This window comes from Gymnodraco acuticeps, unplaced genomic scaffold, assembly GCF_902827175.1.
Source record: "Gymnodraco acuticeps unplaced genomic scaffold, fGymAcu1.1, whole genome shotgun sequence".
Classification (NCBI taxonomy): Eukaryota; Metazoa; Chordata; class Actinopteri; order Perciformes; family Bathydraconidae; genus Gymnodraco; species Gymnodraco acuticeps.
This window is the reverse complement of record NW_022990054.1, coordinates 1,250,753-1,268,613: the sequence shown is the minus strand read 5'-3', so window position 1 is coordinate 1,268,613 and position 17,861 is coordinate 1,250,753. Positions and strand designations below refer to the sequence as shown.

At 41.1% G+C, this 17,861-nt stretch overlaps 1 protein-coding gene across 1 annotated transcript in view; it reads left to right on the top strand.

The window, feature by feature from the left end:
• Positions 1-17,861, top strand: part of b4galnt4a (beta-1,4-N-acetyl-galactosaminyl transferase 4a) — a 168,283-nt gene that overhangs the window by 140,330 nt on the left and 10,092 nt on the right. The window contains exons 8-9 of the mRNA XM_034215936.1: positions 2,612-2,690; positions 16,261-16,327. Coding sequence (XP_034071827.1) covers positions 2,612-2,690; positions 16,261-16,327 — 146 coding nt within the window. The remainder of the gene's footprint in view (positions 1-2,611; positions 2,691-16,260; positions 16,328-17,861) is intronic.

Genomic DNA, 17,861 nt, shown 5'->3' with positions numbered 1-17,861 from the left:
TAGTGCCACTATACTGAAAAGGAATCTAACTTCGATACAACCAACGTTAATACGAGGCCGTCTCCGATACCAAACTCCGGTGCTGATAAGGCTCCGGTGAACGGCCGCCCAATCTTTTTAGGACTAAACCCCCCAGAATCTACACGCAAGATCAACGTAATCTGTTTAGGGGGGCATTTACAGCGTGGCCTCTAACACCAAACTGCCCGTCGTATCCCTATTTTAGGCACTCCAGCCTCGGATGTCCGACCGCTAGGATAGCAAAACGGAGTGTATAGTGTAGTAGGTGTTGGTGGCCTGGTAGAACCCCAGAGCAGTATCTAAACTGCCTTTTAAAATGAGTGTTTTCTAAATGGAGATCGGCTAAGCTAACGCATATGTGCTCCGACCGTCCACACTCACAACAACGGCCTACAGACATAAATAAACCAGCGACTGTATTCGCCATGACACAGGCAGTCTGTGGTTTGTACTTGTTTAACTTTTGTCTAGTTTCTGAACAGATATGAAGAGCTATGAGCTTGAGTGCTAACAGCTAATGGCTGATGTTGTTTTTCTGTGGTTCTCATTGAAGATGACGTCACGGCTCCGCCTACACTGCGTTACTTACTGCCCCAGCTACTAAACTGTAATGGAAACGCAGCATAAAGTGAGCCTAACAAGGCCTAACGAGGCCTAGCCATACCGAGTGAGGCCGAGCGAGGCCCTGTAGTGGAAATGCGCCATAAGACCAAGCAGATACCTTCAGAGACCACGAGAGAGACCAGGAATTGGATCGAAATGTACAAAGTACAAACCGGTTTTATTAAGGTTTTAACAAAAATATAGGATTTACACAAATCCAAAAAACACAAAGTCAAAATACAAAAACAACAGGTTCACAAGTCAAATGTCCTAAAGCTGTCTAAAAGAGCCCAGGCCCAGGGCCCAAGACCCGGAATCCAGCTTCCAAAAACTTCCCCCAACCTCTCAAGCTCTCAAGCCTCCAAGCCTTCAAGCCTCAAAAAGCCTAAAAAGCCCCCCTTTCTCTTCACACATCATCTTTTATAGTCTCTTGCCTCCTCCCTCTCTGCATCAGGTGGGTTCCCCTTTTCTATCTTTGAGGGGAAAGGAGGTCACATATGTTCAACTTTTACTGCATGAACAATTACAAATGTAAAGACTTATAGTAATAATATGCAATTTTAAGAAGAGGGAATATTAACATTTTTCATGAAAGCAGAACACCTAGTTAGGATGCCACCTGGGCGCCTCCCTAGGGAGGTGTTCCAGGCACGTCCAGCTGGGAAGAGACCAAGGGGTAGACCTAGGACCAGGTGGAGGGATTATATCTCTTCGCTGGCCTGGGAGCGCCTTGGGATCCCCCAGTCAGAGCTGGTTGATGTCGCCAGGGAAAAGAAAGTTTGGGGCTCTCTGCTGGAACTGCTACCCCCGCGACCCGACCACGGATTAGCGGGAGAAGATGGATGGATGGATGGATGAAAGCAGAACACATTGTCAATGTCATGTTTAGAATCAAGTTTAAACATTTAATTTCAAATATGCAAACTTTATACTTTAATTTATTAACAGAGACTTCATTTATTAACAGAGACAATAAGGACAGCTTGTCTCTACGATTCGCTGGCCCAGGAAGTTGATTTGAATCTTTGCGTAGGTCGCCTGCATCCTGTGCTTCATTGTCTTCATACCCGCTGTAACCGCTCTCAACGTGTCAAAAACCACAAGCACCTTCTCAGAATTGTGGTTGGAACTTTTACGCTTTTATTGCACCATCTAGAATGCGTAGTGCGCATAGGTCAAAAGTTCAGAATGTTCTATCTAGTTTCACATGCCTGGTTTCACGTCTGAAAAGACACATACATCCTTTCCATTTACAGACAATGTAGCATCTTTGTATCAATGGTAAGCTTAATAGAGGTAGGTGAGGTAAAGGTCAGGTCTGACACGGCCACTTAAACAGCAGAACTGTCAACAATACACTTTGAAGTTTTTTTGAAAACTCTACATATATGAAAAAAACATGATGCAATGCACTGCCCAATTTTGTGTGTGTCAACTGTAAGTGTGTGTTTTGAGAGCTAATGATGTGTGGAGCATTGCTCTGTGTCTCTCATTCAGCAGCAGATGTTGGCCTATTATCCAAGATTTTATTTTTTTCTACATTGTCGCTTGGTGTGTGCAGGGAATAACAATCACAGTAAAACTTCCAATCAGATTTTTACTCAGTCTAACCAAGAGTTCCAGAGAAATACTGGATGGCACAGATTTATCTTCAAGGCTGATTAACCTGTCTATTTTCAAGTCCAGTTGACATGTTTTTACGACAATCTGTGCTTTAAAAGTCAAACTGTTTGTCTAACCCCACTGCAGTGCTCGTTAAACTTGATTATTCCAACCCTGTTCTTGGTGAACCAACATTTCTCATAGTTTTATTTCTCAATGGTCTCACTCTCCACACAATAACGCTCGGTATGTTTTCATGAGCGCGGGTCGCTGAGAATGATCCCAAGGTGGAAAGAGCTGCAGTGGCTTATTATAGAAGATGGATTCAGTTTTTTTACATCAGCATAAAATATCTAACAATAGCTTTCTCTCTCTCTCCCCTCAGCCTTATCTCATCGAGACGTTATTACTTTGAGGTCCTCCACAAGCAGGATGACAAGGGCTCGGATCACGTGGAGGTTGGGGTAAGTGGAGCTATCCAATCATGTGAGCTCCTTGCTTCCTTGTCTACATCTCATTTCCCTCTTAGTCATTTTATTCTAGCTGACTCTAAAAGGGTCATATACCATAGATGATATATACCATAGAGCAGGAACTAAACAATGTACTGATGTGGATGGGATGTAAGCAAAAGGTGTTTCAGCAACCTAAATTGTATGCTATATGTAGAAGATTTCCACCGTTTCGCATTGCCATAAGGCATCACATTTTTGACGGGGAGCTGAAGCTATTATAACATCTATGCTCTCGGCATTGCCTCTAGGCTCCATCGGGATTTTATTTTTATTTTACCATGCAGAACAAAGGGGTTAGTCAGGTGTACTGCTGCCTCTATCAGTAAGTTTGTTTCTGATATTGTTTGACTTCGTTAGTTTGGATTCACCAAAGTCACACAATAAAACTGATTAACTAACCAATGAAGGCAGCAGTAGACCGGCAACCCCTGTGTGCTGTGAGGTAAAACTAGTGTTTTTTTCACTGGAGTCTGGTAACTTTGGTGAGAGCATAGATAACCATTTCAAAAAACAAAGACTCTATATCCGTCTTATGGCAACTTAAAGTGGTTAAGATATTCTGAATATAGCATACATTTACACAAACATTGTTTTTAGTAGACATTTTGCTGACATTCCCGTCCACAGCAGCACGTTGCTTTCCTTTTGTGTGGTAACTTTTCTCTAAACTGGAGGCATGCATTCCCCCATGTACAGTATGTAGTGCATTGACTATGGATAAGTACCATCCCTCAATCATATGAAAAGGCTTTCACCTGTCTTGAGAAAACTTGACCTTTGGTAGGATATTTGCATATTCTTGCTCCTACCCTTTATGTAACAGTGTCAGAGTGCTGGCTGAGCTGGTGGAAATATCTCCTCTCCCAACATTCCTGTGCATTCCGTTTCATTTTCCTCCTGTTTCCATGGTCTCACCTGATCAAACCTTTATGCATGGATGCCCTCCTTTTTTCATGCTGTCTTTTGCTACGAAATGGTATAGAGCAACTATTTCTTCTGCTTCTCTTCCTCTATCTCTCCCACGGCACTTCATTGGTTTTTCCTGCCTCTGTCTTTATCTTTGTTCTGTACTGCCTCTTCATCTCTATCTTTCCTTTTTCTCTTCACGTCCACATTCACTTCTCCTCTGCACCATTTCGTTCTCAGTAGTGGTGTTCTGCACCTCAGGCAAAGCTCAGAGATGAGTGGAGCTTAATATCGAGATGGAGTTTCAAACGAGAGCCCACACGCCTTGTGTGAGCCTGTACTTTGAGTGGGAGGGTACAGGGAAAAAAGAGATCACTGATGCGTGTGTGGAATGAGTCTCTTAACAAGCCCCAGGTTATCGCTATCATGGTGACCATCATCATCATCAGCAGTGCTGCTAGAGTTGTTCTCTTCTTTCACAAAACTTTTGTGTCATATTTACACCTTGGAGGTTAATGATTTTTTACTTCCCTCATTCTATCTTTATCACTCACAAACTTTGAGTGCTTCTGGCTAATTCCCTCTACCTTTATTTATGCCTTAATATTAGTTTGTGTTAGTTTCTTCCTGGGTCTTTTTCAGAGGGGGAAGAAGTACTCAGATTGTGTACTTAAATAAAAGTAGAACCAACATAATTATATGTTTTGATTATAATTATTGATGCATTTAAAGCTGGTAAAGATGGAGCTAATTGAAATCCATTCATATGGTGCAAGGTAGCTTGTGGATTTACTTTAGGTGTGATTAGCGTCTTAAGTGTTGATTACATTTCATATCAATCATTCAAATCTGCAAAGTAACTAAAGGTATTATAATAAATGATGTGGAGTAAAGATACTCTGTTGAACTCTGAATTGTAGTAGGGAAGAAGTACAAAGTAGCAAAACATGTAAATACTGACTTAAAGTACAATTACCTCAAATTGTACTAAAGAACAGTACTTGAGTAAATGTACTTAGTTACTTTATATAACTGGTCTTAACTTTTCTGTCATACTTTTGTTTTTCCAACCTGGCATTCATCAATTCAACACTCTAACTGTTGCCACACTTTCCACCCCTGCTGTGTCCTTTCAGTTTTTCTCTTGTCTTAAACCTTCAGTCTGTGCAGTGTTATTCTGCTCTGCGTGGCTCCTGGGTGCAAGTTCTTAGAGAGGAGTTGACAGGGTGATGTGAGGAGCACCATGCTGAACTCCGATAGCTCTGTGGTGCCAAGAGGATCACACTTGAACCCAATGAAATGTGGACGGATGACTTTGTGTGTATGTGTGTGTGAGAGAGAGGGAGGCATGCATCTACTTTACAACCATACTGACACTTGGATCTCCATTCTGTCTTGGTAATGGTGAATTTGCTGGTAACTTCTTATGACAGTGTTTTCACACGGGCCGTATGGCAGGTCTCCCAAGTGCTATGCTGTTGCTATGGGATGCTGTGGGTTCTTGATGTGGGTGTGTTATGAATATTCTGCTGATGATGTGCAAGTGTGACTAATAAATTACTGCCCATGACGGCCACATCCCAGTGGCAAACAAATTAAACTTTATTTAGAGAGCCTCTGTATAGAATAACAAACTCAGTTGGTGGGACGCAATTCAATAACAGCAGAGAAATATTCTGGTATTATGGACTTGTTGCTGGACTTGTGAAGCCGACTGGTCAATGCCAATGTGGAGGGTAGAGTCCTATGGCTGGATAATGTAAACCTCTGCAAATCACCTCATTTCAATTATTTCAACGAGACATCTACTATTTTCTCAATGCAGATGTCTCGGAAGATTAATCATGCATGATCCTCTTGATGATCCATTGTTGAACCTGGCTCAGTTTTTTGGCAAAACTGAAGTACTTTTGGTTTCTCCTAACTCCTGAGAAAGATATCTGGGTCCACTCAGTTCATAAGCTAGTCACGTTCTTTGTCTTTATCTGTTTTATCTGAGCTTTCTTACTAAAAATGGCACAGGGTTGATGAGAGTGGAGAAAGTAAGAAAAACACTAAAGCTCCAGCCTGTCACATGAAATGAGCTGAATGAAGATAAAGCACGCTGTAGAAGTGTGGGGAACTGCAAAGTTGTCAATAAAGCGAGAAAATGCTAAATAAATACACACAGTCTTTGGCACTAGTAATTAAGATTTAACTAAATATTTGGGTCTCTTTATAAAATCTTATTCGGTTTAACGACGAAGAACGAAGAGCTGACACACATAAATAGAGAAGGAAAGAAGGATATGTGCGAAGTGAACTGAAGGCTTTTAATGAGGTATTTCTGTTCCCTCTACCTCAAAGTATTTCTCATTCAAATCATCCAGAACGTTTTCCATGTGATTATGTCTACCAGTGAATCAAGGTCATGCGGACATCTCTGCCTCTCTCTCTCTCTCTCTCTCTCTCTCTCTCTCTCTCTCTGCCTCTCTCTCTCTCTCTCTCTCTCTCTCCTCTCTCTCCTCTCTCTCTCTCTCTCTCTCTCTCTCTCTCTCTCTCTCTCTCTCTCTCTCTCTCTCTCTCTCTCTCTCTGCGCTTCCTCTTAGCCTACTACTCATGAGGCCATCAAAGCGGGTTTGTACTAGTAAAAACTATTTAATGAAGCGTATAAAAGCCATGCAGCAAATCAAGATAGTGTGCAGGAATGTGTGCATGTGTGTACGTTGCGCTGTCTTAGTAAGGCCCCTGTGTGTGATTTAACAGCGGAATACATTTAACACCTTGACAAAAATAGCAGATTTACCGTGACCGACCCACAACAGCATACAGTAAGCCCAGGGCTCACATAAATCCGCAGAAACCCAGGCACTCATTTGTTAAAGAGCAGATAGTGTGGATTCACAGCTCTTTCTTCTGTGTTCGGTGCCAAGCTCTGATTGCACGGCCAAAGGTGGGCTGTTCCTCTGGGATAGTATGTGTTCAGCAGCGCTTGTTATAAAGAAACAAGAGAGTGTAAATATCAGATAGTACACAAGCGCCGTCTGAAAGTTACCTTTTAGGCAAGGAAATAAGAAAGAGAAGGCTTGTTCTCTCTGTGATGGCCCCTTTCCTTTCCACCGTGTGAAGGAATTAGGGAGAATCGCTGCAGGAAAGCGGAACATAAACAACATTAGAGACAGGAAGAGACAGGTTAGGAGTACACTGTTCCTTTCTCCAGGGGATGGAAACAACTGCATTTGTATGTATGAACAGCACACCAATGAATGAGGAGATTGTTGAGTTGTTAGGATGAGAAGGCAATTACTAAAGCTGCACTCTGACTGAACCTTTCCACTACTACCTCAGTGTTTTCTCTTCAATTAGCTTCAAATAGACTCTCTCTAAAGTGATGACTGTTTTTTTAAATGGATTATATGAGATGAAAGGAGACGGGGTAGGTTTCTTAAATGTCCTCTGGATCTTTGTCGGTGACCACGGGACATTTACGCCGGCCTAATGGAAAACGTGTCGCGCTACACCATGTGACAGAGTGAGGGAAAGTGTCGGCCATTAAACGGTGTGATTGAGAGAAGGAGGGAGTGGGAGAAGGAAGAGAAGAAAGTCACGCCTTAATTAGTAATGGCATGGGTGTTGGATTTAAATGCAGGACTTTAATGGCCCTCTTTTATCACTCCTGCCAGACCAAGTCTCACACTGCCGACCAATTAATACACACACCCATGTATGCACACACTCAGCCCCTCAAACACACTTCTACCCCCAACGCCTGCAGACTCATGGATGAATTCACTCAGGCACAACCGTACACTGGCACGTGCAGGCCTCCCAACATCTGCCGCACACCCTGCCTCCTCAATATAAATCAGGAGTGGCCCTTGCGACCTGGAGCTAGCTGTTAAAATATATTGTGTGTATAGTTTTACTTTCTCTTTGTGTCTTTACCACTTCAACACCTTTTAGGGTTGAAGGTAGTTCAGCAGCTTTTAGACACATGGTGTCGTATTTTTTACCTCAGCTCACTTTTCTGTATTTTGGTTTTCCTGTTTTCGCGTTCATCTTTTTCAGATGTATAATTTTGCATATTACATTTTCTTTCAGTCATTTTTATCACTTAATTCGCTTTGTATCATTACCATGCACACGTTTGCCCGTCCCATACATTACTTTTATTTTAGTTTTGACTGAAAAACGCTTCTATTATTATTCCTATCTAGTAATTTGCGCAGTCCACAACGTTGGCCAAGCCACCATATGGCCAAGTCTGTTGATTTTCGATAGAGGACATTTTAATTTGCATTTGTCTCTTGGCAGCTCCATTCTAAAAGGTCATGTATATGAATATATAAGGAAACAACAAGAACACCAGCATAAAAGTCACCAACAACTCTTTAATAGCTTGCAATAACATGTTCATGTTATTTGACTTTTTATCCTCTAGAGGGCAACATTAATGCCAGTCATTAGACTAATGACTGCAGGCAGAGCATCTAGGTTTTCCCTATTTATGAGGATGCTAAAAAGTGCAAGACATGGATTCTCAATAAATTCTCAAAGGGTTCCGCTTCCCATAATCGAAAATAACTCATCCTACAACTGAATATTATTCTCATTCATGTTATTCCCTAATAAACTACAGACATTTAAAGCTGATGTAGAGCTGATATATGTAACCCACTTCCTGTGTTTTTGGCTTGCTCTTGTCATCATACATATTTGCCCAAACACTAACCCACCGAACACGGTCCACTTTAGTATTCATATTTAATTCAATACATTTTTAACACAAGTTTGAATGGTAAAACATGCAGGCACACTAGTGTTAGCATATTCAGGTCATGCTGAATCTGTAATATTACATTTTTCCCATATATAATAATAATAATAATGCATTTTATTTATATAGCGCTTTTCACAACTCAAAGACGCTTATATATGTTATCATTGAACGTTTTTCAATCCGCCATTGGGTGCATTCATGCGATCATGTCAAAACAATATTTTACACATTCAATCAGGTCTGTGCCATCTTGCTCACTTAGTCCAAAACCATCTATTTTATATCCATTTGTATTCAGGTCAGCCTATAGTTATTCCTGTGTCATCTAATTTCCAGTAACATTCTGTTAACCTGCATGTCCTTGTCCAAAAGTTTTAGTCATGTGGCAACACATGGGCTTTTAGGAGAGGTGCTGGGACATCCTTCATGTCGAGTTTGACTTGATTTGAATCGAGTGAGAATGTTAGTGTGACTAACTGGTTCCCCCTCAGAGCACACAGGGCATGGCTGTAAACACACATGCCAGTAATTGCTATGGATATTGGGCTCATTTGTCTTTGTGAGATGTCTGGTCTGTGAGACTTAAGTATAATTCAGTGTAGAAAATCAAACACCCCGTCACTGTTTCCACCTCGTCATTTCTCTTTGAATATTGATCCTCTGTCCCCAGGCAAGACATGATCTGACTTTAAAAACAAGCCATTGTTTTTTTTGTTTTTCTGACAGGTAATGGAGAGTGTGATCTATCTTCAAGCATTCAAGTGTTTAGCTCTGTTTGGTTGTCAATTGATATGAGAGTATAATCAGTCAGGAGCTTTATGTCCCTGTTTTCGTGTTTGGTTAGCTATGGTTTTTTTTGGGGGGGTTTTTCGCCTCTACTTCACCGTCAGTCTTCAACTTCCATTGTTTAAAAACAGTATCAGCAGAGAATCAAAACACTGCCATCTTCTGAGTCGTCTGTGCTGTGTTGTGGAGGTTTGTGTTCAGAGCTGTCAGCAGTCTCTCCTGATGCTCTGCTGCCAGGCGCCTGTCAGTGAGCAGCACCATAGATCCACACATTTTCCATAACTGCCAATGTAAAAATTCCTACTTTGGCTTTCTTCCTACGAAAGCTGTCATAACTTTTCTTGCATCCCCTCAATACATTTAATTGTTTCTTGCCATTGCTCATCACCTCGCATTTCTTCCCCTTATATCCTTAGAATCCTTAGAATATAACACATGTATGATCATTTACAAATCTTGTCTGGAACACAGAGTTGAATAGACAGCTATATCTAACAAAAGAAGGTCTTATAAAATATTAATGTTTTTTCTACATTCGGTCAAGTAAGAGTCAACATGCCATTCATTTTTTCTTACTTACAGTGTAAGCTGTGCTGTAGAGTAAGCTCAAGAGGTCCTTCAACTTTTTCCATTTTATAAAAGGTTGAAAGTTACAGCTTAGAAACAATGCGTGTCCCTGTTGAGACAAGACCACAGTAGCTGCAGGGTTTCAGATGTCAGAAACTTGTTACACATATAAATAAGGCACCCACACATAAGGGTCAGTGAAGCATCAGTAACTTCACTACTGGTTGTTTCCAGGATTGAAAAACCATAATGTGTGTTTTTACACTTTTCGTAGATTTAAATTCGTACATTTTAGATTAGAGGTGCAGGTGCTGGAATTTGCTTGTTGTAACTGTTGGATGCAACCAGCATAGCTGTTGCCAGTCTTTAAGCTTAGCTAAGCTAAGCTAAGAGGCTGCTTGAGTTCATTTATTATTTTCTGATTTTCAATCAATCAATCTTCTAATTTACCTCTTGGGAATAAAACAAACAATACTTCCCAAACATTTTTCAAAAATTCATTACATTTTTCCGAATGAATGTTAGTAACCAAAACAGTAGTATATACAAAAGCTGTGAGTCAGATTTTTTTCAGATATGTCTGACAGCTATGGTTGCACATACAGTACATTTCAAACTGTACCCCTAACCCATGAGGGCTAGAATTGAATAAACGCTACCACTTTCCCCTAAACCTCACCAAAAGAGACAAAGCCAACATTCAAAGGTTTTGAATATGGGATTTCATTAGCTTATTAGCTGTCACTTTACCTTTTTAAACCAAAGCTACGGGAGATAATTATCGGCTTGTTAGCAGCATATCTTTCTCAGTGAACAGTTATCTGGCAGCACAGACGGGTCAACAAGGGTGCTTGTGCTACCTTTCTTTCAAACTGAAAATGAGTAATCGCAGACTAAATGTCGAGTGAAGGAGAGTTTATAAGCAGTACACTTGCCGCAGTCTTTACTCTCACTGTCTTACAAGTAGTGATGGCAGTTTGACACTGAATCTTCGATACGTGCTTCAAACCCTGGACTTCCTATTCTATAGAAGCAGTGCTTCGAAGCTTGCTTGAAATCACGTGACATATGACGTCCGAAGCAGCAACTGCTTCATTTCCTGAATGAATCACTTGACTGGTTCGCGGCCCAATCACGCGATTCAATGCACTGCCTCGTCTCGATTCTGACAGGTGACAGGTTGAAACAGTTTCGAATTTGAGCGCTTCAACACTTTATAACCGCTCTAAACAATGCGCAATGTGTGGGTTGTTGTCGTAGTTTGCGTTGTTGCTGTTGGTATTGCATGTGTATTGGATCATTATAGAGCAAGCCAGGAAGAAAGATAGGTCGTTCTGGCTCGGGAAACACTTCGAAATGTTGAGAAGTTGTGGACAAAAATACAATTATGAGTATTAAAACAAAATGTCAACAGTTCAAGGAATAGATAGCCCAGTGGAGAAAGCCGGCGGCCCGCGTGCGGCGACGTCCTCCGCGCAACTGGTTTAAATCCTGGAATGGATGAACTTTTAATCATTGCCCGCTTTTAAACTTTAATACTATAACTGATAAAAGGCCCTCTCCGGACAGAAAAATGCCTTTAGAAAAATACATAATAAAAAGAATAATGTAGGCTACCTCATTAAAGATCTTTGAGTGTTCCCCATCCCACATAATCACCCCCTGCCATAATTACACAAGCACACCCAACCAATGCCACATTTTCCAGCACTCTCTTCTCAATAACCCAATACACACAATTATCAATCTTCAATTGCAAATAGAACATGATATTCCATCTTAGTATGTGTGTGCATCGAATATTTTTCAAGTCAAAGATACGTTAAACCCACTGCAGCCTTGCACTTCGCCAGGAGAGGTCGCTTTAACTGAAGCTTCGAGAAATGAACCTATTTTCGAAACAATTGTCCAAGTGGTTCGATGCTTCATTCAAAGCTTCATTTGCCCATCACTAGTTACAAGTGTTCTTTCTTCTCTTTTTTTCCATCCTTTCTCCACAACTAAACCATAGCTCTGGGAAAGAAAAAAAACCTATTTACATATACTATGTGTGATCTATCCTTGTCCCACTTCTTAAACGTTTGATCAGTTTTATTTTTAACACAAGTTAAGTAATTTCCTAAAAAAAGCCACTGAAACTTTACAGGAGTAAATGGAGCATTTGTTGAGGACTTCAGCATTGTGATGCCCCTGTGGGTTCATCTGGAGAGGGTGTGGCTGTGCTGTGTCCAGCCTCGATTGCAGTAACTCAAGGCACCTGGGTCTGGTGCCCTGCAGCTACTTAAAGCCTCTCTGCTCCTCTCTGGCCGTTTCTCAATGTCGAGTACACCTGCTGCAGAGCAACTATTTCAAGTATACTACGTCATAGAGTGGCGCAGAATGCTGGGCATTTAACATGCATTTAAACAGTCCTTCGGCGCCACTCGATGACGTAGTATACTTGAAATAGTTGCTCTGCAGCAGTTTTACTTGCGATTGAGAAACGGCCACGGTCTCTCTCTGCTTTTTCCTACAGGCACCCGGTTCTGTTGAGTATGCTGTTTGTTACTTTACTTTGTGCACCTCAACACCCTCACACTTACACGTCCATGTAACCCTCACCCTGCATTTACACTACTGATACCACTGACGTCCACACCTTATGCTTTACTCATTTTTGCACTTCATTCATTTGGTTAATTTGAATTGTTTGCTTAAATAAACATATTTTATTAACCATTGATATGGTGTGTCTCCCACTTTGTTGTGGCCTTTTGAGCCAGGTCATAACAGCATTGATGCACATTTAGTGCGCTAGTGTGTGTTTACAGAACAGTGTATGAGGAATCAACTTAAAAATATACTACAATTGCCTTCCTTATGGTACAGTATGAAGGCACATGTCATCCAGTGCCAACATTTGGCTGACTATAGTTTATAAAATAGTTTTTGGTTTGACAATTATGGAACAGTTCTTGTTTTTTCACTGGATTACTTTACAATAACAATAACGTTGAAGAACCTTTCATGTCATTCTCTCCATTCTTGCCCAAACGTGTGTCTCATGTCATACTTGAAGTGACCGCAAACACCTTTATACAGTTCTCAGGTTGTTCTTCCCTCAAACATCAAAGTAACTGTAGTTTATTTTCCCTCAGGCAGGTGTCGTCAAGTAGGTTAACATCTGCCTTGTTCTGCTGTCCGCTTTGCCTCAGACTTTTTCTGTTTACCACTCTACCAATTTGGGCCTAAAGCCAAGTGGGCCCGATAGAGACACAGAAAAAGACAGGGAAAACAGATAGAGATACCTCAGTGAACTTATTTGCCCTCTATTGAACAAATAGACATGGAAACTGGATCGACAGCCTCTGACCGGTTAAAGCTTTCTTATTAAATTCGCCTTTATTCCATTAATACCCTAGACAATTCAAGAGAGGGCTGTAACACTACTAAATGGAAGTGTTTACTTTCTGTTATTGTACCTGAAATCTAAATTGATTTTTACGTAAACTGGTAAAGGTCAGATAGTTTCATTATGTCTTTACCTCTTATGTGTCACACCGACAAAATAACTTAATATCCATAGTGCCTTAGGCTCTGAGACAGCCAATTGAATTAAAGGAAATAAACTAATACAACAGTCAGCAGTCTCAGGAACAATAAACTCCTAATCATCTAGGAATAAAAAATAACCTGCGCTTGATGGGCCCGGAGGCAAACTGTGTGTGTGTGTGTGTGTGTGTGTGTGTGTGTGTGTGTGTGTGTGTGTGTGTGTGTGTGTGTGTGTGTGTGTGTGTGTGTGTGTGTGTGTGTGTGTGTGTGTGTGTGTGTGTGTGTGTGTGTGTGTGTGTGTGTGTGTGTGTGTGTGTGTGTGTGTGTGTGTGTGTGTGTGTGTGTGTGTGTGTGTGTGTGTGTGTGTGTGTGTGTGTGTGTGTGTGTGTGTGTGTGTGTGTGTGTGTGTGTGTGTGTGTGTGTGTGTGTGTGTGTGTGTGTGTGTGTGTGTGTGTGTGTGTGTGTGTGTGTGTGTGTGTGTGTGTGTGTGTGTGTGTGTGTGTGTGTGCTGCATTGAGTACAGTATGTAACTCCAGAGAGCATTAAACCACACTCTCCAGGTTGGAGCAGAACCCACTATGGGCCGGCTGAATGAAAACCATATCTAAACGTCAGTGGGTGGTCGAGGAATGATGAAACGTGATGAAACAACACTGTCGGCTGCCCGTTGCCATTTTGCTCTGCGATTGGTACTTTTTATTATTTCCTCCTGGATATTGATTTTCTTTCTCCTCTGTTGAACTCTTGGGGCCAGCGAACAGGCCTCCCTGTCAACACTATTTCACAGAGGACGCGCCCGTACACACAGCATACACACCCACAGTCACACACAAAAAGACTCTGAAAACACACACACATCTCAATGTTCACTTGGTCAATTCCTCCCTAGAAGGAAATAATCAGAGAATCTATGGGGCACAGCGAGGGAGGGGATTTCAAGCATATGCAGCACAAACAAAAAGTCCAAGCATCAACTGTCATTGGTTAATATTTTAAAATGTGCAAAAAAATGCTTTGTTTGATAATCATTAGCAGAAAAAAGAGCCATGTCCATTTGCTTTCTCATTTTGCATCAATACAGCTAACAAACAACAGTATAGATAGATAGATAGATAGATAGATAGATAGATACGTTATTCATCCCAAATTGGGAAGTGATTTTGTCACAGGAGCAGTGTTGTCAAGTATTACACATGAGTGAAAAGTATTTAAAGATAGAATAAGATACAAATATAATAAAACAATACATTAACAGCAAATATAAACATACTGTACTACTGTTGCAATACAAATATCCAGAATAAGACTGCAACACACTTTATTACAATGCAGAAACAGCTAGAAAGTCAAACTTGTGATACGATTTTTCCGCCAAACAACTGCGTGCAAGTTTAAGAATGAACTTGTGTTGTTTTAGAAATCAATGAAAACTTTGCGATAGTTGAACACTTGTAGTCTGTGCTGTGATTCTGCTGCGAGTTAGACTTAAAATCCTAAATAACAACTCATATATGGTCTTCAATGTTTCGTCCTTCCATGACAGCCGCCTGCCTCGACCTTGACAACAATCCCCCTGAAATAATGACACAAAGCTGAAGCCTTTGGTGGCCTGCAGAGCTGCTCCCTGCTGCTGCACAGCATGACACCGCACTGTGTCCTTGTTTGTTGTTCTTTTTTATGTGCACTTGTTTTTGGCATGTGTGCCCCTTGTTTTCCAGTGTCAGCGTTGTAGAGGAAACTTCTGTGTAGCTATGCAGTGGGAGTCACCGACTCAGGAAGGAGACACGGTAGGAGCAGTAGCTTTGATGTCAAACACTGATGGTTTATTTGGAGTTACGGCCGGAGGATTCACATCACAAGTCCAAGAGTCAGAGGTTCTGACTTCACGGTAGAGTTGCCACGTCAATTCTGGAGAGCCTCTCTCTTGCCAGCCCATTTAACTGGTTCCACAGAGAGTCATCAACATGTTTTGATAAGATAGCTTTAGATAGTTTGGGCACACTAAGTTACCAGCTTCCGCCACTTATGGCCTTGCATATGTCATGCCCTGGAGTCCTCAGACAACAGAGAAGGAAGTGTCCCAGTGTACCCACAATACAGACCATCTGTGACCCAGTATTGACCGGTCACAGAATGGGAACAATAACATTATTGGCTGAAACAGCCTGTGTCCTTAAAGGAGGTAAACAGACGTCAGGGTTGGTCCTGTACGTCATATCTAGGAGTCTAGGACAATTATTTCCCTAACAAGCGTCATTGTGAAGAAGTAGCAAACAGTATAGATATCTTAAAAAACAAATGCTGGCTTTCACATGTCAGCCATTGGTGCTACATGAGTTGCAGAATCTAAAACGGTGAATGTGTTTGTGTATTTGTTTTGCATTTTTGCACTTGGAAAAATTAGCATGAGCCTAAGGAGGGAGTTTATATTTGTATTCTCAACCCGAGGGTTAGAAAATGACCTGTCTCCTGCCATTATATCCGCGGTAACCAGAAGTGACGGGATAATTGTGAAATCTATTTAAAAGAATCGTAGCATCCCTCTCTTTCTCTCACTCTCTTTCTCCCCCTCTCTCTATTCCTCCCCCCTTGCCTCTCAGTTTTCAGGTCATAACTAGATCTTCCTCTTCACTCTCGCTCCGCTCACAGTCTATTTTCTCAGGTGTTTCTGTTGTTGCTCTTGTTTTCTCATTCCTTCCCTTCCTTCATATCCCTCCAGTCTCACGTTTCTTGTTCTCTTTCCACGTGCCACACTTTTCTTTTTTCTCTCTCTCTCTTGCTAAGTGTGTTTATACAAAAACCCAGCATCAGATCGATCCTGTGATGTCGCTGTGATCGATAATAACACCCAACGTGTCACAGTTTAGCCTGGAAACAGTGATGGGCGATTTCTGTTCACATTATACTTTCCACGTGTTGACATTTAGTTTTCTCCTCTCACACAATCCCTTTTCTCTCTTTCACAAACAGTGGCGTCCGTTCCTCCCTGGTCTGAAATATGAAGTGATCGACTCGGCCTACATCTCCCTGTATACAGGTAAGAGCTGTTCTGTTCTGCTGCTCTAATGACACATTTTTCTCATACTGTCTTGGAAATGAAATAAACTGGATAATGAATTTGTAAATAACAGATATTTGTGGCATTGATACACATGCGACTCTTTGTCTTTTCTATTTCTAGTCTTTTTGTTTAGCCTAGTTCTCAGAAATAGAAACAGCAACTGATGCTATTAAAAAAGATGCATCTAATCTGGTATTCAACCATAAACATTTTCCTTTTTGATCAAATATGTTCACCTGCCTTCCCCTCAAACAAACCCACATTTATTGTCAGTTGTCCTTATTTTATATTAGTTATTTCGCATAGGGAAGCTGCATAATTGAGGTCATGCCATGTTTACTCTATGTAGGACCAAAGACAAGATACAGAATCTATTGGATGCTCTATTTCTTCTCTATAGGAGCAGAGATGAGAGCTCCCGAGTAGATGTCTAACCTCTATAGCTCCAAGAATAGCAAGTATTTTTAACAAGGGGAAATGCCAGCTGCACACAGAATGATGTGTGGAGTTGTCATTTTGGGAAAGCAGGTAGCTAGGGATGTATGCCTTCTTGTTTATGACCGGCTACGACAGTGAAAAAGGAGGCCTTGTACTGAATATGAGGTCACCTGCTGGCTTCAGACATTACCATCTCCTCATCTGTCCCCCTCCACCCATCCATCACTGCTCCTCCATTTATGCCATGCCCTCTATCTTACCCGGTTTCTCCATTCTCTCACTGTGGAAAGTGTTTAATATTCATTCCCATTTGACACAGAGAAACATTTGTAAGCTCACTCAGCTATACTTGTCCTTTGCATTACTTAGTTTAATTAAATGTCAGATTGGATTTCAATTAACGTCATTGTGTGTTAGGCAGTTGTAACATTTAATAGGAACATTCTCAAACTATGAGCCTCAATCACAGAGTTGTGGTCAGAGGTAAATACATGGGTGACTCAGCAACCAGTGTCAGATTGCCTACATTTGGGATATATTTTGACATGAGACGTAAATAAGTATTCATAAAGTAAGTTTTTCAGCTCATATCCAGTCTGTAGAAAACCAAGAATACAGTATTTGTTCTAATGTTGTATTTGTAAGTTAGTTTTCCAGGTAACTTATCTTATAAGTGAGTATTGAATATTTCCACACATGGTATCTCATCTGGAAATATTTCTCCACATCCATCTTTGTGGCAAAGATCCTATACTGACCTAAAGCAGTTTTACCGTGTTATTGCATTTTTACAAATGAAATGCTCATTTATGTCAGGATAATATATATTATTATTATCTTACTTTGCAGGGCAGTTCAGTATCCACAACAATTCCTTATGGTTTCTAAATCCCCTTTAGTGGTGCGATAATACTTTTTTACTACAGAATCAGTGGCCGTGTACATAACAGCGCCACCCAGATGGTAGCCGTTAATGAATTTACACCATCACACACGCATACGCATTTGGTACACAGACCAGGAAATTCAAATAATCACAACACCGTTAACGGGTGCTAAATGTGCGTGGTAT